This window comes from Cyprinodon tularosa, unplaced genomic scaffold (assembly GCF_016077235.1).
Source record: "Cyprinodon tularosa strain WSP-4 unplaced genomic scaffold, ASM1607723v1 ctg26, whole genome shotgun sequence".
In the NCBI taxonomy this organism is placed as follows: Eukaryota; Metazoa; Chordata; class Actinopteri; order Cyprinodontiformes; family Cyprinodontidae; genus Cyprinodon; species Cyprinodon tularosa.
Genome location: NW_024038961.1, coordinates 2,771,224 through 2,796,037, shown reverse-complemented (window position 1 = coordinate 2,796,037; position 24,814 = coordinate 2,771,224). Strand labels below are relative to the sequence as shown.

At 39.0% G+C, this 24,814-nt stretch overlaps 2 protein-coding genes across 2 annotated transcripts; one reads left to right on the top strand and one right to left on the bottom strand.

Annotated features, from left to right (window-relative positions):
* Positions 1 to 4,957: 4,957 nt before the first annotated feature.
* wasf2 (WASP family member 2) lies at positions 4,958 to 14,609 on the top strand. Its single transcript, XM_038288848.1, is given in 10 exon segments — positions 4,958 to 5,109; positions 7,797 to 7,960; positions 8,048 to 8,182; positions 8,320 to 8,473; positions 8,637 to 8,754; positions 8,850 to 8,968; positions 11,947 to 12,096; positions 12,331 to 12,462; positions 12,464 to 12,801; positions 13,318 to 14,609. Coding segments are annotated over 9 exon segments (1,437 nt in total). The 5' UTR covers positions 4,958 to 5,109; positions 7,797 to 7,827; the 3' UTR covers positions 13,476 to 14,609.
* A 5,724-nt stretch (positions 14,610 to 20,333) lies between these two features.
* Positions 20,334 to 23,818, bottom strand: gpr186 (G protein-coupled receptor 186). The gene is made up of 2 exons (XM_038288887.1): positions 23,569 to 23,818; positions 20,334 to 21,936 (listed from the first exon to the last, which is right to left on the bottom strand). The coding sequence occupies exon 2, from the start codon at positions 21,905 to 21,907 to the stop codon at positions 20,915 to 20,917; it is 993 nt and encodes a 330-aa protein (XP_038144815.1). The 5' UTR covers positions 21,908 to 21,936; positions 23,569 to 23,818; the 3' UTR covers positions 20,334 to 20,914.
* Between the last annotated feature and the right edge of the window lie 996 nt (positions 23,819 to 24,814).

Below are 24,814 nucleotides of genomic sequence, written 5' to 3'. Positions count from 1 at the left end.
CATTCTCTCTTGATCCTTATTACTAGGTGGTGACTTTAATTGTATATTTAACTTGAACATTGATATATCGCCCATCCTGCTACTCCAGTTAAAGAGTAAAAATGGAAGATTTCTGTCAAGGCTTAGATTTAAATTATCATGATAGGATATTTAAACCTCTACAAAAGGACTACATTTTTTTTTTGTTCATCTCTTCATCGATCCTTTTTTCAGAATAACCTACTTTTAATCTTAGAGACATATTTGAGCCGAAAAGTTAAGTATAATTGGCACAAATTTCATATCAGTGTAACTATTTCCCCCCTATGTAGAGACCCAGCTCATAGACACTGGATGTTCAAAGCCACTGTAAGTAACCTGTCAATTTAATAAATAAATCACAAGATACGAATGCCTCTACACTACGGAAGGCTCGTAAAAAATATATATGTTGGATAATTATATTTTACACATCAGCACATATGAAAGAGGCCCAAAAGCAGCTGGATCTGGAAAGGACAGTAGATAGGTTGGAAGGTCAGTTTAGAAAATCTTGCAGTAGCTTCTAGGCAAAAAAAGAGCATTAATTACTTGAATCGGGTAATAAACCAGGACGTTTGCTAGCTCTCCTGTCTCACTTCAATCTGTAGCAACGCTAATCCCTTCTCTCATAGACAACAATGGAGGGCGGTGTCCTAAAACCACTGATACAAATGAAGTAGTAGGACCTTTATAGCTCAGAATGCACATCTGCCTCTGAGACAAGAACCACATTTCTTTGTAGGATGAGAAATGTGGTTCTTTATTAAAGGTACAGAAGGCACAGGCAGAGGTGAGGAGGAAGTTTTAAAAGCCATACGGGAATACCATTAGTCCTTAAAGTGATTCTAAGAGATTAGATCTTGAGTGGAAAGACTGGAAACATTTTACTGCATCATTTTACAAACTCCTTAGCTCTAACATATCATCTATTAGATATTTCACTCCATTTGGGAAAGAGGTCTGACTAATGAAAAAATGGAAGCCTATAAGCAAACAGCAATAAGACTGATTAGCTCAAAAGCTACGTGTAAAGAACTAAGGAAAGCCAAATATAAAATACAGCATAGATTGCTTCTTACTCCTGTTTTTTTTTAAACACAATTGATTAATTATTTTCTTATTAATGCATTAAATGCATTTTAGAAAGGAGGGATTATTTCCATGACTTTGTGAATGTAAACAGGTTTCTGAATTTTGAAATCAGGGCTATATTCAAAACTAAAACTAAGAGGCTTTCCCCCTTGGCCTCGTTCTAGGAACCTACATTTTGCTGTATATAGATTAAAGGCTTTCTGGAAAAGTCTTCTTCAATACTAGAAACTACTTAAAAGGACCAAAACTCTCTTTCCTAATATCACCACTTGGTACAAGGAAATCTTTAAAATTCGTCCTTATGCTGTACACAGTAGGGATGAGATATTTCTTAAAATGCAGACATCCTGTCTGGAATATGCTGTATACCTTCAGATCTGAAACGTTGCTAGTAATATGAGTTTTCTACACTGAAGAAGACTTATCTTCTGAAAATCTCAAGTTAAAGACCACAGTAGGGCTGCAACTAAAGATTATTTTGCAAATCGATTAATCTGTCGATAACTTTTTCGATCAATCAATTAATTATCAGACAGCCAAAGGTTCCTTAAAGAAGACTTTTTGTCAAATTAAACAAAGTAAAAATAAAGCTTTTCCACTGGAGGAGTGGTGGAAAGCGCATATTGACGGACAAAAAAAGATTTTTATCTTAAATACAAAATGTTTACAAATTTTTTTTTATAATTTTGGTATAAATACTGCTGTAAGTGAGTTACTCTGTCAGCTAAAGGCATATTTTAGAGTATCTACTCTCTAGTTAAAGCTTAATCAATTACTAAATTACTTAAAAATTATTTCAATTATCCATTAATCATGAATAATTGTTTCAGCCCTATATCAAATCCACTGAGAACTGGTCACTTTAAGCCCTTGGATACCTATGGTGTACTATTATACTTCGTGTGCTGTCTGGTGAGGTAGGGTGGCTCATTGTTTAGTTTACGTGTTCTACTGTTTGTGTGTTTTACAGAGAAAGAAATAATATATTCAATATAAATAAATAAATATTGAACCCTGAACCTTGAATTAAAAAAACAAAGAAACAAAACTAATATTTTGTGCAACACTGATCCTTGTATACCATAAATGTATCCGATAAACACTGCCCTCTAGTGGAGATTAAGGGGGTTGCAGATTAGAGTTTAAGAGGGAACTAGAGATGTGTAGAATATTATTAAAATGACCATAAAGGAACATTTGTTCTTCGTTCAGATTTGAACTTAAACCAGTTTTTTTTTTTTTTTTTTTTATACAGAACCCCGATATTCACTTTGTTTGGAGTTTGAGCTATGTAAATAAATTGAAATTTTTTGACTGTTTATACACTATCATGTTTTTTCTCAAAATAAAAAAAACAGTAGGACAAATAATCTGTAAGTATGAATGTCTTTACATACATTTTAACCTGCTACATTCCAAGTAGAAGGTTTAAAACATGTAATACGGCATTTTATTTTTCTGCATGTCAGTGAAAGACCTGAATTCCCTTTTAAAAGTGCACAAAGTGAAACTATTTATGCAAATTAATACAGAGAATCTATGTATAACTCTATGTATAACTCAAGAATCTAGATAAGACGAGGCAAATTCAAACATCTAGCACATTTTGGTAGCAAGGCAATAGAAAGGTCTTTATGTGAAAAAAGGTAGGATTTTTAACCAAAAAATAAACTTTTTTGATCTTGTCTACCTTCCTTTATAAAGAATTGTTTTAATTTGGTTTCATCATTTTGCTTTCAGAGCCCTTACTGTCCTTTTAACATGTTCACATTTCTTTCAATACATACAGAACTTTATGTAATTAATTAAGAATTAATTAACATTGTCAAGAAAACAAATGTTATATTTTTTTCCACAAGCAAGAAACTTAAAGGTGACTGAATTCATATTTGAAACAATGAAACCCAAAGGCTTCCCTCCCCTGAAATAAAGGATTTTTGCAGCATGATACTGCCACCCCCAAGTTTCACAGTGGCTATGTCACAAATGTCTCCTAACAAATCCCTTCATGGAGGAGTATAGGTTAAAATACACATAGCTAGATTTTGTGGGATACTTAGCTGATTTAAGAAAGCAACTGTGTGCACTTTTTAGAGGCAAAGAGAATGTTTAAAAACACACTTCATTTTTTATTTGCAACAATTTGAAAGGTATATATCTAACAGCTTGTACAATTTGGACTCAAGTTTATACAGTGGCGGTTTTAGACCAAACGTACCAGGGGGCCAGGAGGGGGCAGTGGTGTTTTCATGGGGGCACAGAAAAGCATGAAATAAAAAACAGGGCAAGGGATTCAAATATATTATAATATAGCTGTATGAAGTTAAATTACTATTCAATTAGGTTTAATTAAAATTATTTTTTATATAGCGCCAATTCGCAACACATGTCATCTCAAGGCACTTTACAGTTCACCAAATTATCCAGTCAAACTGATTCAAAGTTTTCTATCTAAGGAAAACCAGTTGATTGCATCGACTCATTGACTCGAATGCAATCCCTCACACTCTTTACGCATGCACGGCTGAGTGGATGCTGCCGCTTTTTGCAGCCTCTGCTCTCCACTACCTGTTTTTAAGTTATTTTTAACGTTTTTACGGAACATTGGGCCATGTACTCACATTCAAATGAGAGCAAAAGCACTTGCCTTTGCTTCGATCGTCCTGACTTCAGCTGTCATCCCGTTGTTTTGATTTGTATTTTCATTTTATTCTCTGTAACGTGACCTTGAGTGTCCAGAAAGGCGCTGTTAAATAAAATGTATTATTATTATTATTATTATCATTAAGCATGCTTGTAGCGACAGTGGATTCAAGGAGACAGAAGCAGAGATACAAAAAGCAGCTGTAATAGTCCAGGAAACACACAGCCAGGCAGACAAGCTCTGAGCCAACTCCCATGTCAGAGGATGAAGAGAGCACATCCAGCCAGTCACAGTCAGAGAAACAGGACTACACTGGAAAACAGGCCGATCCCCAACATCTATAAACAAGGGTGTTATATACATGCATTATTTAGGAATTTTACATATTTTTTACTTCATTTAAGTTAAAATTACTGTTTTCTATAAAATCTGAATTATAACTCAAGAAAAACTGATAAATTCATCTATAATTTATTTGCTTTGAAAAAAAAACATTTAGCAGAGATCCTATCTCAATACCATAGAAACTATCACCTTGTTGTTTTTAAATAATTAGTAAAACAGAATTTGTAAGGAAAAAAACAAGTGAAATAGACCCAAAGGACCTATCAGTAACCATGTCTGTTGCAGCACATATCATCATTAGAATTTATTTTAGTATTATGTCATCAGTACAAGGGGCATAACAGGGGCCAAGACACGATCTAAAGGGGCACTGGCCCTCGTTGGCCCCTGCCTAGAACTGCCCATGAGTTTATAACTACCCCACGGTATTCTATGATAATTATATTATATTTTAATATAAACTCTCACGCATTGTGTTTTACAGCGTTGTATTAACATCTGATTCCATTTTCTGATCAGTTCTTTCCGTTGAAAGGCTAATCACTTCCCGGTTGAATTACCGGCGCTGAGGGGAAAGATGCACTTTACCACCATCAACTTTTAAGTGTTTCCCTCTGCAGAAAGCTCTCACTCAGTGCAGCCAGTGCCAGTCATTCCTCGGACGCGTTCCAGCTCGCATGAAGCGCTGCTTGGAATGCGGGGCCGCCTCCGCCCTCCCTTACGAAGATTGCGGCCAGATGTTTGCCTCTAACTTGGGTGGAGTTGCGCTCTTTACGTTGAAATTTCCACATCCTGTTCGGAGCGCTAAACTGAAAGACATCGGCAACAGCCAATCACGTTCGAGAAGTCACACGCGGCAACCAATCAGAAGTCTCCAACCTCTGGGACCTCAATGAGCTGCTCAGGCTCGGCTCGCCTTTACTGTAGCTCTGAACATTTCTTCAGAAAATCTTCACAGACATCTACCAGCAAAGAGAACAGAGAGTTTACAGGCGCCAATTTGAACGGTAAGGCATTAACACTGATCCGATGCTGTTGTTTATGAGGTGACGGCTGTGAAAACACCTTTGTTGGACAGTTTCTTCGAGATAAGAGACGCTTACAAGTTTACTTCCTGCTCCGACAAGGCCGAGAACTCAACTTACATTTAGCCTGTTTCAGCTAACGTTTTGACCTAAAAGTGCCAAAACCTAACTTTTTTCACTCTGTAAATGTATGAACGTATATTATTACTTCGTACATACGACATGTAAGCTTTAAACAATTAAAATAAACTTATTTATTTGTTTGTGAGGGCTGAGTCACTGTGATTAACCCGGAGTTCCTCATGTATTTCTAGTTTTCCTTCACTGCTAGAGGCTTTATTTATTTTTTTTTGTAACATAACAACCAAGATGGAGGAAAAAAAGCTCAACCCAAACGTCTCCCTGTGTGATATTTATGCTATGAATCATCCCTCTGGTTAAGCCCCATATTTTACTGGTCAAACTTGTAATTAGGCAACCAAAATGAGGCCAACAGGGAAACATTTTCACAATGAAGTCAATGCAAAAAAATTGAAATCTGTAAAAATCATTTTTTTCTTCTTAGAATAAGTGCATTTTGTTCTTGAATTGAGGCGATAAGTTAGATACTTTGCCAATGGAACAAGACAATTTACTTTTAAAATAAGATAACCCAGTTGCATTGTCTTATTTCAAGATCATAATCTCTAATTATGAAATTTTAAGAGTAAAAATACTCATTCCATCGGTAAATCATCTGATTTACCTACTCAAATTAAGGCTAAATACACTTAGTGGCTGGTTTAGCTAATCAGGAAGGTCCGCTCTGTGATTGCATGCTCACTGGACTCAGTGCTGGAGGTGGGAAACAAAATAAAATTAACTAAAATAACATCTCTGGATAATGTCTCCCACCCCATGCATGAAGCCTTTGCTGGAGAGCTCCTTCAGTGACAGACTGCTGCTCCCTAAATGCACCATGGAGCGTTATCACAGATCTTTCCTCCCAGCAGCTGTAAGACTCTATAACAAACACTGTTCCCAACAACCTTAATAAAATGTCACATTCATGCTGATTGTGCACAGTTTCTACCTTCGTCAGTTAAACAACATGCTGCTGTCATTTTTGTACATCTCTGATGTTGCTACTATTTTCACATATCCACTACTGTAAAAATGTTTCTAGCTGTATATTGGTTATTTAATCCAGGTGCACTGTTTTACATTGTTGAAACAATTTAAAGTACAGTATTTCATTTGTTTATTTTTTTTAACTCTTCAGTATTGTGTTTATTCTTATTCACTTTTTTTTCACTTAATTTTTATTTAAATTTTTGCAACTTACACAGTCGTATACATACAAGCCCACATTTAGTCTGCTGCTCTATACGGTATACTTAAAAAAGAACAAAACGTTGAAAGTATATACAATGAGTTAGGCTTACAAGTAGAGTAGGTCACATGGTTAAACATAAGTAACTTACAAACATAAATATTCTTATACACCTTTTAAGGTCCGCATTTGTGTGTTCATGAACAATCTTTTGCTGCTGTAAACACCCGGATTTCCCCATTGTGGGACAATAAAGGGATTTTCTATTCTATTCGGTTTTCTGTTAATTTAAGAAATTTTAACTAATTTCTAGATCACTTTTCGTGTGGGTTCAGGGCTGTCATGTTCAAAAGCCATATTCTGCTATGTTACTGTGTGCCTTTAAAGTGGCATTAGGTGCAGCGGTTTGGTCCATATCATTTAACATATTTACACAGCTGCAAACATAATGGTGCGGAACTAGCAACCCCTACCAATCTCTTCTCTATTTGAACCTTTCTTTTTGGTCACTCAGCTGCTTCATAGTGGATGCTGATCTGAGCAAAGCTGCAGTTTTGCTTCTGCTTTAGCTTCGTCTGGTTCTGTGTTATTTATATATGTGTGCTGTGTTTGCTTAGTCATGAGCTTGTGACTTATTTAGAGCTGTCAAATGTTCTAGTGGCTGCCAAGAGATTTAATTGTTCTATAAATTATTATAACTACCCAAAACATGTGTTTAGTTTGCAAGAATATGGACTGCAACGCAAACTCATGTGATAATTTGACATTTCAAGCTAATAAAAGAGTAACAAATCTCTTAATTTGTGACAGATTGCTTCTAAAAAATAAATAAAGGAACTGAATGCCTTTTTAAATGACTTAATTATTCATATCTCAGCATTAAGTGTTTTACCAAACAGTCATGAATAATCTATTTGCTAATGATATTATACAGGACCATTATCTTGTGGGAAAGCACCCAATATAATATGCATTGAATATTCATTTTACGGTTCCAATGCATGATATATTTTTCTTCTTTTGTTTTAATCCTAAATTTAACTTCAAGATATTTAAATGTTTGCAAGTAAATATGATTTTATTTATATTACAGACACAATGCATATAATAGAAAATTTAAACCTATAAATGTTAAAGAGTTCAGACCTGTACATTGTGAATGTATTTTTGAAAAAAAAAAAAAGACTTTGAACTTCCATACTTCTATGTATTCATTTCCCTACACTTATGCGCTGCTTTGTAATAGTCTATGATGTGTGTGATTGTAAAGTGATCAGATGTGTAAAGGTTTGTAATTACTATGTTTTATACATCAGCCAAAGGTCAGCTAACAACCTTCTCTCCTCCGCCATCTCAGGGTTGGGCTGCCCTGCCTGCCGCATCCCATCATGCCTTTGGTGACGAGGAATATAGAGCCGCGGCATGTCAGCCGTCAGACCCTCCCTTCAACTATCCGCAGCGAACTGGAATGTGTGACCAACATCAGCTTGGCCAACATCATCCGGCAGCTCGGCAGCCTCAGTGAGCGACAGCCGTATTCAGTGCATTTCTCAGCCGAGTGTGGTCAGGCGTATTGAAATGTTTGTTTTTTTCTTTTCTTTTCTTTAGGTAGATATGCAGAGGATGTATTCGGGGAGCTGTTTGTCCAGGCTGGAGCATTTGCTACCAGAGTCAACACACTGGGGGAAAGGGTGGATCGCCTGCAGGTTAAAGTCACCCAACTGGACCCCAAAGAAGAAGAGGGTAAGCCCTCCTCCTTAAAACAGTTAGAAATCTTCCAGCCTGTTAGTTTCTGCAGGAGCCATCTCCAGCCTCTCCTTTTGTGAGGCCAAATGAATCATTTAAATTGTTTATTCATCGTTCCCTTTTGTTTCTTCCAGTCTCACTGCAGGCCATCAATAGCCGTAAAGCCTTCCGCAGCAGCCTGACCCAGGACCAGCAGTTGTTCACCAGACCGTCTCTGCCGGTGCCCGTTCAGGATACTTACACAACCTGTAATCCGCCCCCACCCCTCAACCAGCTCAGCAAGTACAGGTAGGATGGAGATAAATATTTTCATTTGGTTAAATAATGCAGAGATCTGCTGAAAAGTCAGATGCTTATTTTGTATTTTTACCATTAAGCCAGATTAATCTCTCCTATAAGACACGTTAAAGTGTGGCTTCAACTCGTAATGCCAGTAAATATTGTTTTGTAGGGAGGACGGTAAAGAGGCTCTAAAGTTTTACACCGATCCATCCTACTTCTTTGACCTGTGGAAGGAGAAGATGCTGCAGGACACCAAAGACATCATGAAGGAGAAACGCAAGCACAGAGTAAGACACGCTAACATCGTCCCCTGAAAAACATGATACATAAAGTCCAAGTAACGTCGGCATTCTTCTTTTTTAAATATCTACTTTCTGTGCAGAGGGAGAAGAAAGACAATGTGAACCCAAGGACGCTTCATCCCCGGAAGATCAAGACCAGGAAGGACGAATGGGAGCGGCTTAAGATGGGAAAGGAGTTTGTCGTACCAAAGAACGAGGCGTGAGTAAACGGAAAGGAGGACTCGGTGCTTTCACATACTCAGAAAGCTTAAGCGTAGTAAGAGGTTTCAGTCACAAACTTTCGGCTGATTACAAATTTCATTTCCTTTTTCAGGGAGTTTAATGCCATTTCTAGAACTAAATTTAAACCGAAATCCTATTTATAGTCTGCGCTGATAAAGAGGAGGGTTTGGAAGACATGTTTTGCAGCAACCAAAGTTGACATACAAAAAATCTTAATCCTCATTTAGTGTTTTCAGATGGTTTGGACAAAAGATGGGGTTCTTTTTAAGAGGTGAAATAAATATGATCAACAGTATTTATTTATTTCTATCACCTTAACTACCTTAGTTAGACCAACAAGCAGGGGGAGAGTCAGCAGCAGTTCAAATAAAAATAATGGAAACATTTTTATTTTCCTTTGTAGCAGGACAGCTGGAATTATGTATTATAGATTCAGCTGAATACTTGGTATTTTTTGTTTGCAATTTCGTATTTTTAGAAGTTTTGCTTCGTATTTATTGATAGTTTCTGATTGACATCGTTAGCAATCTGGGTCTTAAAGAAAAGCTGTAAACATTTTTAGGACCTGTTTCTTCTATATTTACTGTGTACAGTAGAAATATGCAGTAATATTTATCACAACCTTGCCCGTTTTGTTATTGGCCAATAAGGCCTTTACTACAAAAGAAGGGATAAGCTACGAAAGATGTTACTGGTCCTTTTGTCTCTTCGCCAATAAACTTTGTAGTTTTGATCATTTGTTATTTAGGCTCAGTTTTAATCGCTAAATTATTTGGCCTTTGGCTGCCAGACCAAATTTAGAAAGAGGACCTACTTTAGTTTTACTGCTCAGAAACACCAGAGTCTCATTTTAAGCTGATTCGCAGAGTTTTAAGGTCTTAGACCTTCTATCTACGACCATCTGTAGTATTTCCATTGTCCTTTATAGATATTTTTAGTGCTTTCCCTGCAAATTTGTTTCATTTCACAATCCCTTTTTTACTTTATGGACTAAAGAGGGTTGCACTCTTCTCCGGAGGGAATACTTCCTATTTTATAATCAGTGACATGGTGATGACGGCGTCATGCTGTGGGAATTCCTCAGCTGGACAGGAAAGCTGTTCAAAGTTGACAGGAAGATGAATGGAGCCAAATCCAAGCCATTCCTGGAAGAGAAGCTGAGGTTAACTTGACTGATAAATAAATAAATAAATACTCAGAGGTGCCAAGAAATTATTTAAAGTTAGCAGCATTTGTAATTTACTCAGTCACTTTGGTCTCATCAAGACAGAGAAGGAATATATGTTGAAGTCCGTTTGTTTTTGTGGAGGCTTAAGTGGATGAGGGCAGGAATACAACAAAGTAGAGCTCACTTAGAAGTGGAAAAAGGGCTCAATGGAATCGATTGCTTCTGTCTAGTTTACACAGCAAGAGTTCAGCAGCTCATGTTATACCCCCACCTCCTTATCACTGTATCTGTACACAGTGATGGGGCGGTACGAGCTGTCTGGGAATGTTCTCAGGGGGGTGGGTGTAGCGCTGACTGTCACAAAAACGCTACAGTAAACAAAAACAGAAACATGTTTCTGCCACTTGGTTTTTTGTTTTGGTTGCTTATGTTTTTCATAGGATAGAAATATTGTTGAACGTACCGTAGCTACCAAGAGTACTCACACCACCTACATTTAGTGAAAAACTTATTATGAGACAATACTGAAGATATAACTCTTTGATTCAATATAAAGTAGTCACTGTGCAGCTCTTGTATGGGTGTAAACTTCCTGTCTGTTCAAAACAACTCATCATCCAGCCATTCGTGTTTAAGCTGCTTGAAATAAAAGTTAGCCAGCATCCTAAAACTGAGTTGCAGCAGGATGGATAAGACCATACAGCAGTTTATCAAGACAGGGTGTATGTTTGGTCAGAGAAGTGAGCCCACTTCTCTGATGGGCATATTAATGCTGCAGAGGTTAAAGGAAGGAAGGGATCAGACTGTTAGTGCTCTAGAAGGCCATTAAAAATGACCTTTAGTGTCATGGTTTGGGGGTCGAGTTAGTGCTGCCAGCTATATAATCTTCCTTTAGAAACAGAGCAGTATTCCTAAAAGAAAATGACCAAACAAACAAACTACTAGCATGTCTCTGGACTATAACCCTATTGAGCATCTGTGGGCCGTCCTCAAACAGAAGGTGGAGAAGTGCTTCTGATGTCATCTGGGAGGAGTAGAGGAGGCATTGGCCACCTGTGAAGCTCCCATGAACTCCATCCCTAAAGAGTTAAGGCAATTCTGGAGGAAGCGGAGAAAAAAAGCTGTAAATATTTTGACATTGAGCCAAGCTTGGACATTTTTAACTAAGATGCTCTTCTGTATGTTGTGGGACTTCTATATGTTTATTGTGTTTAGTTACTTCAAGGCAACAGCAGATTCAGACAATTATACAAGCTAGACACTAACTACATTATGTATATCTTTGTCATATCGTCAATATCGTCCCATGTAGAGAAGTAATATATCTAATAAATTATGAAATCGGTTTGAAAAAAATTTATCCTTTGAAGGATGGGGAATAATATTCAAGCATTTTCAAAAGAACAAAACTTTGACTTTCATCACAACACTGACTGGTTTTTAGTTAAAATATACAATTCCTCTCATTCGGGGGAAGTAAAGGAAGATAATTATAGGAGCAGGTAGTCTAAAGAACCTTGTTAAGCAAGATATTTGTTTTTATGGTGCATCACGCTGTTGGAGGTGAAAAATAAATTAAGCCATCTCTGCTCTCCGTTTATCTGTTTTCAGTTTTGTCTGTTTTCTGCCAGGCTTTTATGAAACACTGCAGCCTTTTTAATTTTTAACTTTTTTTTTTTTCAGTTGACAAACATCTTTTATCCACAAATGCTGCATTGATTAGCAGAAGCTGCAAATGAGTTCTGTTCTGCCCTTGAATTGACGCTGATGTCTTTGTTTGCGCTCAGGAATGCCTCTGATGGATTAAATGGCAGCATTGGATCCAGGGAGGAAAACTCTGATTACCTTGAGCAAAGCACGGGCTCCTACGCTTACGATCCGGGCTCTCCTCCGCCTCCGCCTGATGACATCCTGCCTCCTCCACCCGTAGACATGGCGTAAGTACTCCTAGCATCATACACACAGCCCACCCATGTTGCCAGCACAGTGCAGCCCCTGGCAGCTGAAGCCAGGAACGTGTTGGGTTAATGATCTCAGCCTTTAGTTCACTCAGACACAGGCTTGTGTGGTAGCGTCTGCACAGATATAAAATGTTAATTTGAGGAAGTGAAGTCGACATTATGGTCTATTGATGTCTGAATTTGCTACTAACATCTAATTCTTCTCTGCAGGTTTAATGATGGGCAGCATGGGGGCCCAGGTCAGCAGAGGAACAGCCTGCTGAGTCCAAGCCACCCTCCACCAGCTCCTCCTGACGTATCTCCCATGCCAAACTCCCGCCCCAACCTTTCCCCGCCGCCCGCGCCCCCCGCCACCCCCACCTTCCGACTTTGCTCCACCGCCTCCTCCGTCTGGCTTCGATGCGCCTCCTTCCCCACCACCGCCCTCCTTTCCATCCCCACCTGCCCCGCCTCCACCTCCCGATATGGCCGCTGTGGCTCCTCCTCCACCTCCTCCATGTGCAGGTGGAGGACCACCACCCCCTCCGCCTCCTCCCCCACCCCCTGGGCCGCCTCCTCCAACATCTAACTATAGCGCTGGTCCTTCTCCCTCTGGTGGCTTGGCCCCAAGCTCCGCACCTAAACCTCAGCCTGCCCCCGCCGGCGACGCCCGCAGTGACCTGTTGTGCGCCATCCGACAAGGTAAGATGTATTCAACAGCAAATAGAGGATTTTGAACATCCAGCAGATACAGACTCACAGAGAAGATTCTTCTATTTAAATGCAACCGACAGTCTATGAAATCATTTAAACTGTATGTTAAAATATTATGAGCTTTTATTTTGAAATTTATTAAACCAGGCAGTTGAGAAAATATCAGTACTTGATTCCAATATATGATCTTGGAAATGTCTGAAATAATTCTTCAAATGAAGAAGCAAAGCTTTACTATTTTACAATGACTTTAAATCTGTAACTGCAGTTAATCTTTTTTCAAAAGATCTATTAAGTTAATCACATATGAAAACATTTTTTATTCCAGTTATTTTCATAAACAGCAGAAAAACGGTAACCATTCCATCAAATAAGGAAAGCCAAATGATCTGATTGTAATGACTAATTTTTCTTCTTTCCAAGATACATCAGTGACTGATTACAGTATGCTGCTTGTAGCCAATTGCAGGGATGCTAAAAGTCGTCCTGCTTTTAATTTTCTAGGTTTCAACCTGCGTAAGGTGGAGGCTCAGCGGGAACAGGAGAAAAGGGATCACTTTGGGAACGATGTGGCTGCCATCCTGTCGCGCCGTATCGCTGTGGAGTGCAGCGACAGCGAGGACGACTCCTCGGAGTTCGACGACGACGAGTGGTCCGAATGATCGCCTTAACTAACACCATCTTACCTTATTAGCCTTGATCAACATCTGTTCGTTTCCTTTTGTATTCCATCCTTTCCAGTATGAGGTTGTTTTTTTCTAAGGTAGCATGTACTTAATATCACATTCCTTTACTGGTTTATTCCGACTAATTCAAAGTCAGGTGAGAAGGTCTAATGATTCAAAGTGTGTGACTGTGGTTATTTTTGTCCCTCCGGCCTGTAAACGGTTGAATAAACAGTATTGTGAGGTTAGAAACACATCTCCCTGCAAGAAATCTATTCCTGATTTTATTCCCTGTACGACAAAACAAGTAGTGTAACTTTGCACAACAATGCACAGGCTCAGTTCCTCATTGCTGCGAGCCCTCCAAAGAGACACAGAATATTAGCTTTAAAGCTATAATATGTTATAGATGTGATTTTTTTTTTTTTCCATTCCATTATGAAGTCTGATTGTTTGCTTTAAGGTGTATTTTTGACAAACTTTTTCACCTCACCTTTTTGTATTAGACCCTTTTTTCCCCCGTGGTGATGTTGGAAACGGATGACTTGTTGCTTTTAAACTAATAAATTAACAAACTTTCAAACAAAATGGTTACAAGATAATGCCATACTGAACACATGGAGATGAGTATAAGATATTTGTGTTGTATTAGCTGTATTAAGTTTTCCTGAGAATATGTCTTTATTATTCTTTTGGGGGGTTTCTTCAATGTGTGACAAATCAGGCAGCCTTTTTGCCTCCGCTAGTGCCTTTTCCTGACATTTAATACCTGTGCCTTCATTTGGCAGGTCTTCTATTTAATAGTGGCTTTAACCAATTAATTAAATTTAAAGTGCCTTTTATGTAAAGTGCTTCAGTTTATGCTGCACAGCCTGTTTAGCCAAAGTTATGCTTCTCTTTAAGTTTCCAGATGATTTATTTCAATAAATTTGCATTGAATTGGTTTAAATTTCTGAGACTGTTGTTGTTCCAGCCTTAAACCTTTTCTCATTTTGTCAAACAGCAATGTTTTATAGAAGTTTTGTGATGGACCAACACAAAGGTTGCATAAGTGTGATGTGGAAATGGGGGGTAAAAAAAAGGATCATGCTTTGCAAAACAATTTTTTGCTAATAAAAATCTGAAAAATGTGGCATGCATTTTGTTGTCAGCCCTTCTGAGTTCATTCCTGTAGAATCTGCACTGCAGTTCCAGGTGTTCCTCTATTTCAGGCCTATCTGCTAAATTAAAGACTAGCTTTTAGCCATTACTATCTGCTGAAAGCCTCAAGATTTCAAGTTATGTCAAAGATATGATTTGGATTTGTAAGGACTTACACCTGTTCATATGTTTCATATTGTTTTTTAGTTGCATTTATATATGTGCTTAAAGTTTGCTTTTACTGCTGTCTTCATATGCAGTGAAGTCGACTATCTAAAATTGTTAATGAAAAATCTTTTTTTAGATGCCTCTCTTCTCTAACACACTTGAATCTAAAGGCTTAATCCCTTCATTTGGCTCAGTAGAGGCATGGTTTTGAGCCACTTGTAGAATATAAACAGTGCTGGAGAAAAAACAAACGTGATACAAAAAACACATTGATATGGAAGTTCAAAGCATCAAATATATGGTGCAATTATGCAGTGTTTAGGTTTGGTGTTATCAGTGTGATGCAGAGTCTGACATGATTTAGAGTTTTTCAACAGTTCATCTGTCTGATGGCAGCGGGGAAGAAATTGTTTTGGAATCTTCTGGACCTGCATCGGATGCTGCAAACCGTCCTTCCACAGGGCAGCATGGAGAACTGTACATGGTGTGAGGGGTCATTGATGATGTGATGGGCTGCAGCCCCCAGTGAAACAGCTGGTCAGAACGCTCTCTATGGTGCTTCTGTAGAAAGTCGTGAGGGAGGGTGGGGGCAGGTGGGCTCTCCTGGGTCATTCTAATAATGCATTAGAATGACCCAGGAGCAGGGGCGCAGATAGGTTTTTGAAACTGTGGGGGACAGTTACTATAGGGCTTGGTCATCGTGACGTAAGCACTTCGCGTCGCCGCCATGTTGAATGCGTCTTTTACCGCGGCTCAGACTACTGCCTATGACTACCGCGTACTGTACTCCCTCTCAGCCGTGTTTTAATTTGATTAATTTCACCTTAACTTGATTTCAACCATGGTAAACCGTTGCTGTATTGTGGACTGTAACAGCTCAACACATGATCGCCATGGAAACATAGAAAATGGGTTAACTTTCCACCGCTTTCCTGACTGGAGGCGTAACCATGGAGACCAAGCATCAGAGATAAAGAGTCGTCGGCTAGCTTGGATCGCGGCTGTAAGGCGACCGAACATAACTTTCCACAGTATTCCAATGTCATTGAGAGTGTGTTCCCTGCATTTTCATTCTGGTAAGTTAAAGATGCACGGTTTTATTTTATGGCCTACATTGTTTCTTTCCTTCAAAGTTGGGATCTTTTACGGGAAAATAATAAAAACGGCAGCGGGAAAAGGCTCAAATACGCGAGAAACCCGGAGGGTTGGCAGTTAACGTTACTAACTACATCTTTGAAACACATAGCAGCTAGTTAAAAGTACATTACATGCGTGAGTGGTTGTTAGCATTAGCGGTTAGCAGCTACTAAACTAGCAGGTTCCAGAGCCCGTCTGAGCACAGCTTACCTTCATACGGATTACTGTGTTCCCACTGTTTGCTAGCTTTATGATCTGCAGCTCCTGAACCCATCCATTCATGAACTGCACATGAGACTCCAAGGACTTGTAGCTTCGGAACTGTTTTGAAGTATAGGCGCTCACTCATCGGTGCTCCACTCATTGTTTGGAACTTCATATGGATCCAAATGATTAACAATGCTGATTTTGTCACCATACCGGTCACTGGCTTCTCTATTTAATGTGTCCCGGTAAATTCCAGATCCTTTTCGGGATTTTAACATCTTTTTTCTCTCTACTTCTGTCTCTTCTTTCAACAACAACGTTGTGTCAGAGCTATGCTTACGTTTGCGTAGCAGTCAGTATGGCTGCGACGTCCCACAATGCAACGTGGATCCCAAGCCCTATTACTGGCTATTACTCAGCTATGACAACCCATCAATCTTAATTGCCCATCATTGCAAGAAAATAACATGTATTGGTACCAAGTACTCACCAAACATGCCACATGACGTGTGAAAAAAAAAAGGTTTTATTTAAACATGGACTGACTTTAAGTGCAGGCTGTAAACACACAGAAACACGAACAGCAAAGCCTACATATATACAAAAACAAATTTGTAAATAAGTACTTTACATGGCTTTTCAATAAATGGCCTCAAATGAAGAAAGTTGTGTGTCTACTTTGTCAAGGACTCTGTAGAACTCCACTCTGTGGTACTCCACAGCAGATTCTGGCCTGTGTGCAGGTGCTGGCCCAGAATATCTCTTTGGGGGCCTATGTGTTCGAGATAGAGCAATGGGCTCTAGAGACAGCTTCTCAGCCATATCCACTGCTTCCTTAAAGACTGCCTCAAAGTGGGCTGGCTTTCTTTTGTCCCGTAATCTCTCTTGGACAACTGAGACTGCAGAGACCATGCCCTCCAATGTCTGGGTGCTTTTTTGGAGCGATGTATTCAGCACTTCCAGTTCGCTCATTACATCTAAGGCCAGTGAGCCCCAGTAGCCCCAATTTCAGTAAAATCCTAGGCTTTTAAATGTTGTAAAATCACCCATAAGTTTTAGGTGTTTTAGTCCTTTATAATTAAATTTATACATTCAAAAAACATAAGGAAGTTATTATCAACGTCTCACTCTACTTTACAGCTTTGTATTAACATTGCTTTAATGTGTGTTATTGTGTACAGCTGGGGATGTCGAGGTGCTAACGTGTCTGTTAAACACTTTAAAAAAACTCTGAAAAAGGAATAAGAAAGGTGGATTCTTGATTCTCGACGTCGGAGTACACAGAGTGAAGCGAAAAGACTACAACTGTGTAAACAGGCCCCATTTCCGTTTCCGGTGGCAGCGGAATATTGACTATTCCAACAGAACTCAATGGCATTTACAAAATGCTAAATAAAACACTACAGGAACGTTTTTCTTTACGAAACTTTTTTTGGACCGTCATTGAACAGCGCTGACGACCCGGTGAGTAGCATATTTTAAAAAAAGAACGTTTAAGGTTGTTTTAAGGACATTATCGGACATGCTCTATGGAAGCCATTCTGAAGCAGCCAGGGGGGGATTCTAAATGAGCCAAAAAGCAGAGACAGGAGCAATTGTCAAACTTTTGGTGTCGATCATTCGATTTCATCCTGGACACTACAGAAAATGGGCTAAAAGTGTTAAAAACCGGAATTCTCCTTTAAGGGCCATGTTAATTATAGATTAAATAATTTACTGTTCTGTAGTTTAAGCAATTGTCATATTTGTAACATCACATTTATTTATATACACACACACACACACATATATATGAGAGAGAGATTCTTTCCTCCGAGTTACAGTGACATAGACAAACTTGAAGATACATGACATCCTCAAATTTCTATTCTATTAAAATTTCTTTATCTGTATAATTGGTCTGTTCTATATGTTGTCTTCTCAATTCAGAAGGCCCCATGCCTGTCTTTGCCTAGGGCCCCAAATTTCCTAAATCCGCCCCTGTGTAGTGGAATTTGTCTAGCTTTGAAGTTCGTTTTTCTCACGATTCAACCTGTAACAACCTAAACCATTTGGCTTGGCATAAATACGGATTCAAGTAGCCTACTGTAGCCTACACATTTCTGAAAGACCCCCAACAACTCCAGAAAAAGTCGGAACAGTCGATTTAATTATAAATAAATAAATGCCAATCGATTCCCCCTGCCTCCCGCCTTATGACATTGGCACCTCTCTTCACGCTATTCTCACTGACCGTCTCTACTCTTTTTTCCACGGCGACATCGAACAGACAACCAAAAAAAATGCAAGGTGATATGATACCGCAATGAACAGTTTACTTACAGTTGGTGCTTTTCGAAAAAAGGATGCAATTGTTTTCTGTTTTTTCGGTTTGGCTGGCCTCATGTTGATGTCCGGACTCCGGAATTGGGAACTGTCCCGCCACTACTGTCTGTCTGAGTAACCATGGAAACCAGGTTCGAGACGTAAACGCCAGAGACAGGATAACTTTTAGATTTGAATCTCTACGACGCAGGCAGCCTGCAGTTAAACAAAACGATTGCCTGTCTATGATCTGACTGTTTTATGTTGTTGTTGCAAAGCAGTAAATTAGAAAAAGCTTTTTGATTTTCTGTGAGTTTCGCCGTATGTTTTTTTTTTTTTTTTTTTTTTTTATAAAAGTGGGGGGGACGGATTGAGGGTCATTCGAATCTGTGTACGTCAGAACACCCCTGACGTACACGCTATCTGCGCCCTTGCCCAGGAGTGTGTTTTAATTTATAGGTTTCACTGGATATAGTTCATATCTCTACAGGAAGTTGAGCCTCAACCACCACCATAACTTTTGCAGCCTTTTGCTTAATTCCAGATTTATATTTAGGCAATGGTGGGAAGTAACAAAGTACATTTACTTGATTACTGTATTTAAGGACTTTTATTTATATATATATATACATCTTGAGCAATATGTGGGAGGGGCACTTATTTAGGCACTTAACCGGTGTAGAATTTTTAGCAGTGTGGTTCTGCAGGTTAAAACATCAGGTGATTTCTGAAAGTAACAAGGGTCAGTAAAATTACTCTGAAAATTATACGGCAATGTATTGATATTAGAAACTTATATTTGAAATTTTCGATACTTAGGTAATTTTAAATGCATGTACTTCTGACTAGTTAAGTGTTTTCAATAGTAAGTACTTCAATTTCTAGACAATTTTATAAAATGAAATTGTCTAGAGCTGTTTTAAACGAAATTTCATTTTGTATACACTCATGTATACAAAATGACAAAATAAATCTAAGTCCTCAATACTTTAACTTGAGTGGATGTATGACCGCGTAACATTTACTTGTAGCTAAGTTTTGACTGAGTATCAATACTTTAACACAAGTACTATGGTTGAGTAATTCGTCCAGCATTGCGTTTAGGTTCTGACATTTCCCGATCAGCTCTGACCAGTTCTATGAACTTGCTGAAGAAAAGCATTCCCAAAGCCACTGCACTGCTACCACCATCTTTCATCTTGGGCATCTTGTGTTCTGAATAGGGCAGTGTTAGTTTTATTGCAATACATAGCATTTGGCATAAAGGCATTTAATTTTCTTTTGTGACAAAAATTCCTTCATCCTCGTGTTTGCTGTGTTCTCTACATGGATTGTGGCAATACACTGCACATTTTGATGTTTTTCATCCAATATAGCTTATTCCTTAAATTTTACAGTAAATGCTATGCTTTGCTATGGTTTATTACATAAAATACACAAAAGTGTGAAAATTACGTTAATAAATATAAATAAGAAAACAAAATTTAGCAGCTATATGCATAGTATTGTATGTCTTTACAAAAAAAAGGTACAAAGAAGCATAAACCTGTCAAAACAATCCGGCTTTATCCATGACTCAATGTTTATCTGCAGAGGGCACCTCTTGACTGCCGGGAAGTGGATGTGTGGGGGTGTTTAAAAATCAGAAAAATAAGTAGAAAGTGTGAAAAACCCAGTTGACATAATCCTGTCACCCTTAAACCAGGGATGATTTGTTTAAAAAGGGATGAATTATATTAAGGGAGAACATAAAGTTGCAAATCTGCAAAAAAATAAATCCCTTAAGCTAGAGCATCAGTTTTTCCCAAATTGAGTTTGATAAAGAGGGAAAAAGACACAAACACAATAAAACCCACTTCTTGCAGTTTTAAAAGAACGGTGCTGACATCATATAGTAGAAAAAAAGATTCATTTATTATTCATCAGTATAAAATATTCATTCATCTCTAAAAGGTTGTGCAACAAAAAAACAAAAACAAAACATATGGTCAGTACATCTCAAAGTGCTTTTTATCAGCATGTGCAAAATATATTCCCGCTTATTTCTCAAACATTTCAAGTAATTAGAACTGGGCTTTGAGTCACACGTTTTCACACTGACAGGTGTTAAATAAAAAACCCAGAGCTTCCTCTCCTTTTAAAGTGCTCACAGTCATTCAATCCAACATGTAGCGTTCCTGTGATTGTTTTATTCTGCAGATCTAGCACAGCTACAGTCGTCTGAGGCACAAAGTATACACCGGACAGTACATTTAGTCCCAAGCTGGCTGCCAAAAGTCAAGACAGTTCAGTACATTCTGATTTGGAGGACTTCAGCTTGGAAAAATGCTGCTTGGGTGTGTGGGAGTGGTTTTTCTCATTGGGGGAAAGAAGAGTTTTTTAACTCTTTGGACGTCAATGACGCTGAGTGCAGATTCTGACTGTCTTGGCACATACACAATGATATGTCTGGCATAGATTGAGTGCTGCTTTGACTGATCTTACACATCGACAGGGTAGTGGGAGTGGGTGCTGTGCGAGGATCTGTATGGGCAGCAGGCGTGGAGCAGCACCTTACGAATGTCTTTGTTTCTCAGGCTGTAGAGGATGGGGTTGAGCAGGGAGCTACCTGCAGCTGGCACCAAGGTGGCATATGTGTATAGAGGGGGGCTGGACGCATCTCCAAGCAGCCCCCAGAGGGAAAACGGCATCCAGCAAGCCACGAACACACTCAGGACCAGGAACAGGCGAGAAAACCCCTTTCCACTGCTGTGTCTGCTTGGATACGGCTGGTTGGTGGGTAGGAAGTGCCTTTGGGTTGCAATGGCATGGGCATGCCGCCTTGCAACTCGGCATATCCCTGCATACAGCTGCAGGGTTACAATTACAACCATTAGAAAGCCCCCACATAGTAGCGATAGATAGGTTCTGGTGAGAGGTCGTGCTACAGAGCAGGAGTTTGGCTCCTCAAGGCAGTGCCATCCCATGGCAGGTCCTGCACCGATGGCAAAAGCTCCCAACCAGACCAGCAGGAGGAGGATGGCAGCTCTGCGGCGGGATTGGCTGGAGCCATAGGTGAGGGCTTGGCTCAAAGACAGGTATCTGTCCAGGGCAACACCCATGAGGCTGCAAAGGGAGGCGGTCAGAGATGTCACCAACAACCCTGAGGTCAGCAGTTCGGACCAATTGCTGGGCTCTACGCAGAACCGGAAGAGGAAGTGTAGAATAAGCGCCACACCTGCCAGGAGATCGGCCAGGCCGAGGCTGGCAAGCAGCAGGAAGACGGGGGCGCGGAGGGATGGGGTGGCCAAGATAGTCGTTACCACAATTGCGTTCTCAGTGGCAATGAGAGTTCCTGAAATACAGAGCGCCACGCCCCAGATGGTAAGATGTTGGACTTCAGGTGAAGAGAAGCTTTCCTGTGGGTCCAGTGGGAAGAAAGGTTCCAGACCTGAGGACTCTTCCCATGGCAGCTCTGAGGCGTTCAGGATCATATCTGGATCAACAGAAGCACCAGTAAAACCTAAAAGAGAAAATATATAAAAGGGATTAGCTTCATTGACTCATTACTGCATCTCTCTGGAGCTACAAATCCAGAGAAACAGCTTCCAATCTTAGATAAACTGATATCCAAAGTCAATTTCTCACAGTGCCTTCCAAAAGTATTCAAACCCCTTGATTTACTTTACATTTGTCTCATTTCATCAAACTGTTTCATTTAAATGTGTGCAACAGACCAACACAATGCAGTGCATAACTGAAAATTATGTAGTTTATTTGTTTTTTATTATCATTTTTTCCCCTTTTATACTTGTATATGTGAAAAGTGTGGAATTAATTTGTACACAGCAAATTTTAGTCCAGTTTGGTTAAATAAAACCTAGAGAAAAACATTTACCTTTAAAACTAAATTAATTAGTAGAGCACATCTGTGTGTAACCTAATCTCAGACAGCCATCACCCTAAACTTACAGTTCATTCAATAGAGAAGCTGCCAAAATGGGACCATAGTAACTTTGAAGTAGTTATAATGATCCACGGCTCAGGTAGGATGATTTAATAAGAGACACCAATAACTGTCCCAAATATCCCCTTGAATTAACAGAATAAAACACAGCAATTGCTAAACATTTTATTGCTTTATATGCAAATTCTGTGTGGAAGAAAACTATGTAAAATATAACCAACATACCATCCCCCAATGAAACATGGTAGAGACAGCATTATGTTGTAAATCAGCATGTTGATAGTCCAGTAAGAAAACCGGTTAAAGGTTTCAAAAGAGTTGGGGTTGTAAGTTTCACCTTCCACCTGGACATTAACCCTAAACATACAACCAGAGCTATGATTTAATTATTTAGATCACATTATTTTCAGGTTTCGATGTGGCTTAAATGCAAATGGAAATTTATGGCTAAAGTTAAACATGTATTCACATGCACTCTCCACCTAATCTGACAAAGTCATTTTTTTTTTACAAAGAACTATTAGCAAACACACCAAATGCATTCTATTAATTTTCAGTGGGACATGTGAAAAAAAAAAATATAATTTTCCTTCAGCTTCAAAATTATGTAATGCTTTGCGCTGGTCTATTACATAAAATACTAATAGAATATTTGATGTGTGTAGGGCAACGTGAGGAAATGTAAAAAAAAAAATAAAAGAGGTGTATGTCTATAATTGGGATCAGATTTTTGCACATTTGATTTTCCTTGTTAACATTATCAGTGACATCAAAGTATGTGGGTAAGTGGTGAAAACTGATTCATCTAATAGGCCTGTTTAATGCCACTGATCAATTATTTATGCATTTAACTGGGAAGCGCCTTTCGGGGTTTCATATGATTTTATCTCTTGCAGAACATGAGTGCCTTTTTTAATGAAGATGAACAATCATAAAAGATATCATTTACGATTATTTCTTGTTATTCAGCCAATTTCTATTTTAAGGTGGATCTGCGGCAAACAGGAGTCTTTCCTCCTCCCTGCTCTACAATCTCACAGCAAGGAGGAGGTATTTCCCACCTCCTTGTTCGGAGACCCTGTTGTATAACACTCGATGCATGTGGTCTATGCAGCACATTCACTAAAGCATGAAAAAAGGCGTTTTTCAAAAAGCCTATGAATGTATGCACAAACATATGCTTCTTACCTTTCACGAAAAGTGGTTTGCAATAGTTGAATATAATCCGTATTCTTCTCTGAGCAGATTCAGGAGGGAAACGACAAAGGATGAGACGATTCTGCTGCGCTGGTTTTAGAGTAAAAACTTCAGTCCCCGAGCATCTGTATTTCTCCTGGCTCGGTCCGCATCCCCCTCTTATCCTATTCAGTGTCTCCGGAGCGCTTACAGTAGGAAGAATGGATGCTTCTCCGCGGTACTCGTCCACAAGAGAGCTCGACTGACGTCAGTGACTGGGAGGCTCGACCAATCAGGGACACGCATTTGGGATGCGGCGAGAACGATGAAGGAGGAAAGGGAGGAGGCGGTGCGTGTGGAGTAATTTCATTCAGAAAAATGCGGCATCCCTTTTACCCCTCCCACTGCGGCTCCATGTTGCTCTCATTTATGGTAAATGATGACCATCAACAGACCCCCCTCTTTACTCCAACATTAACCAGAGATTGATCGGGGTCTCGCTTTGTTTAGAGCATTAAAGATCTTCAGCTGTTTGGGGGGAGTGAATGCTGGAGCTGTCCGTGGTGCTGAAATGCATCAGGGGATGACTCATGGGGAGATGTCCTGCGGGGCGACGCGAATCTGCGTGAAACCAAAGCCGGCTTTAAATGAAACACACCCATCTACATTGGCATTTTTAACTTAAAAACTCAAATATGTGTAATTAATTGGGAATATTCTATTTAGCCAGAATTTTGAAGAATTTTTTTTTATTAATTATTAGCTAACTTGACTATAATATTACAATCAGATTATATAAGAAATATTCCATTCAAACTCCATACACAGGAATGGAAACAGAACATCGTTTTTATAGGACTTGATAGACAACTTCTTCTTCTATGAAATCAAACAAGACAACTACAAAAGCAATCTCGTAAAAGCAATGTTTGTGATCAATACTTGAAAGCAACTGGACATTATTCAAGAATTTAGACATTTATTTCACACCGATATCAAATGACTTATAGGAGTTGTCCTGGTAGTGGGTTATTCCCACGCGCCAGACATCACATATTTTAGGGTTACATAACGAAACATGGGTGGGAAAATGTAGTTTTAAGATTACTTTAATACAACCTTTATTTTTTTCATTGAGAGATTAATCCCAAACGCATTTAAAATGTAATATACCGTAAGCAGTATTCTCATTCTTTATTATTGTACATTTAAACAGATAAAGGTAAATACGTTTAAAATAAATAAGGTAAAAAAAAAT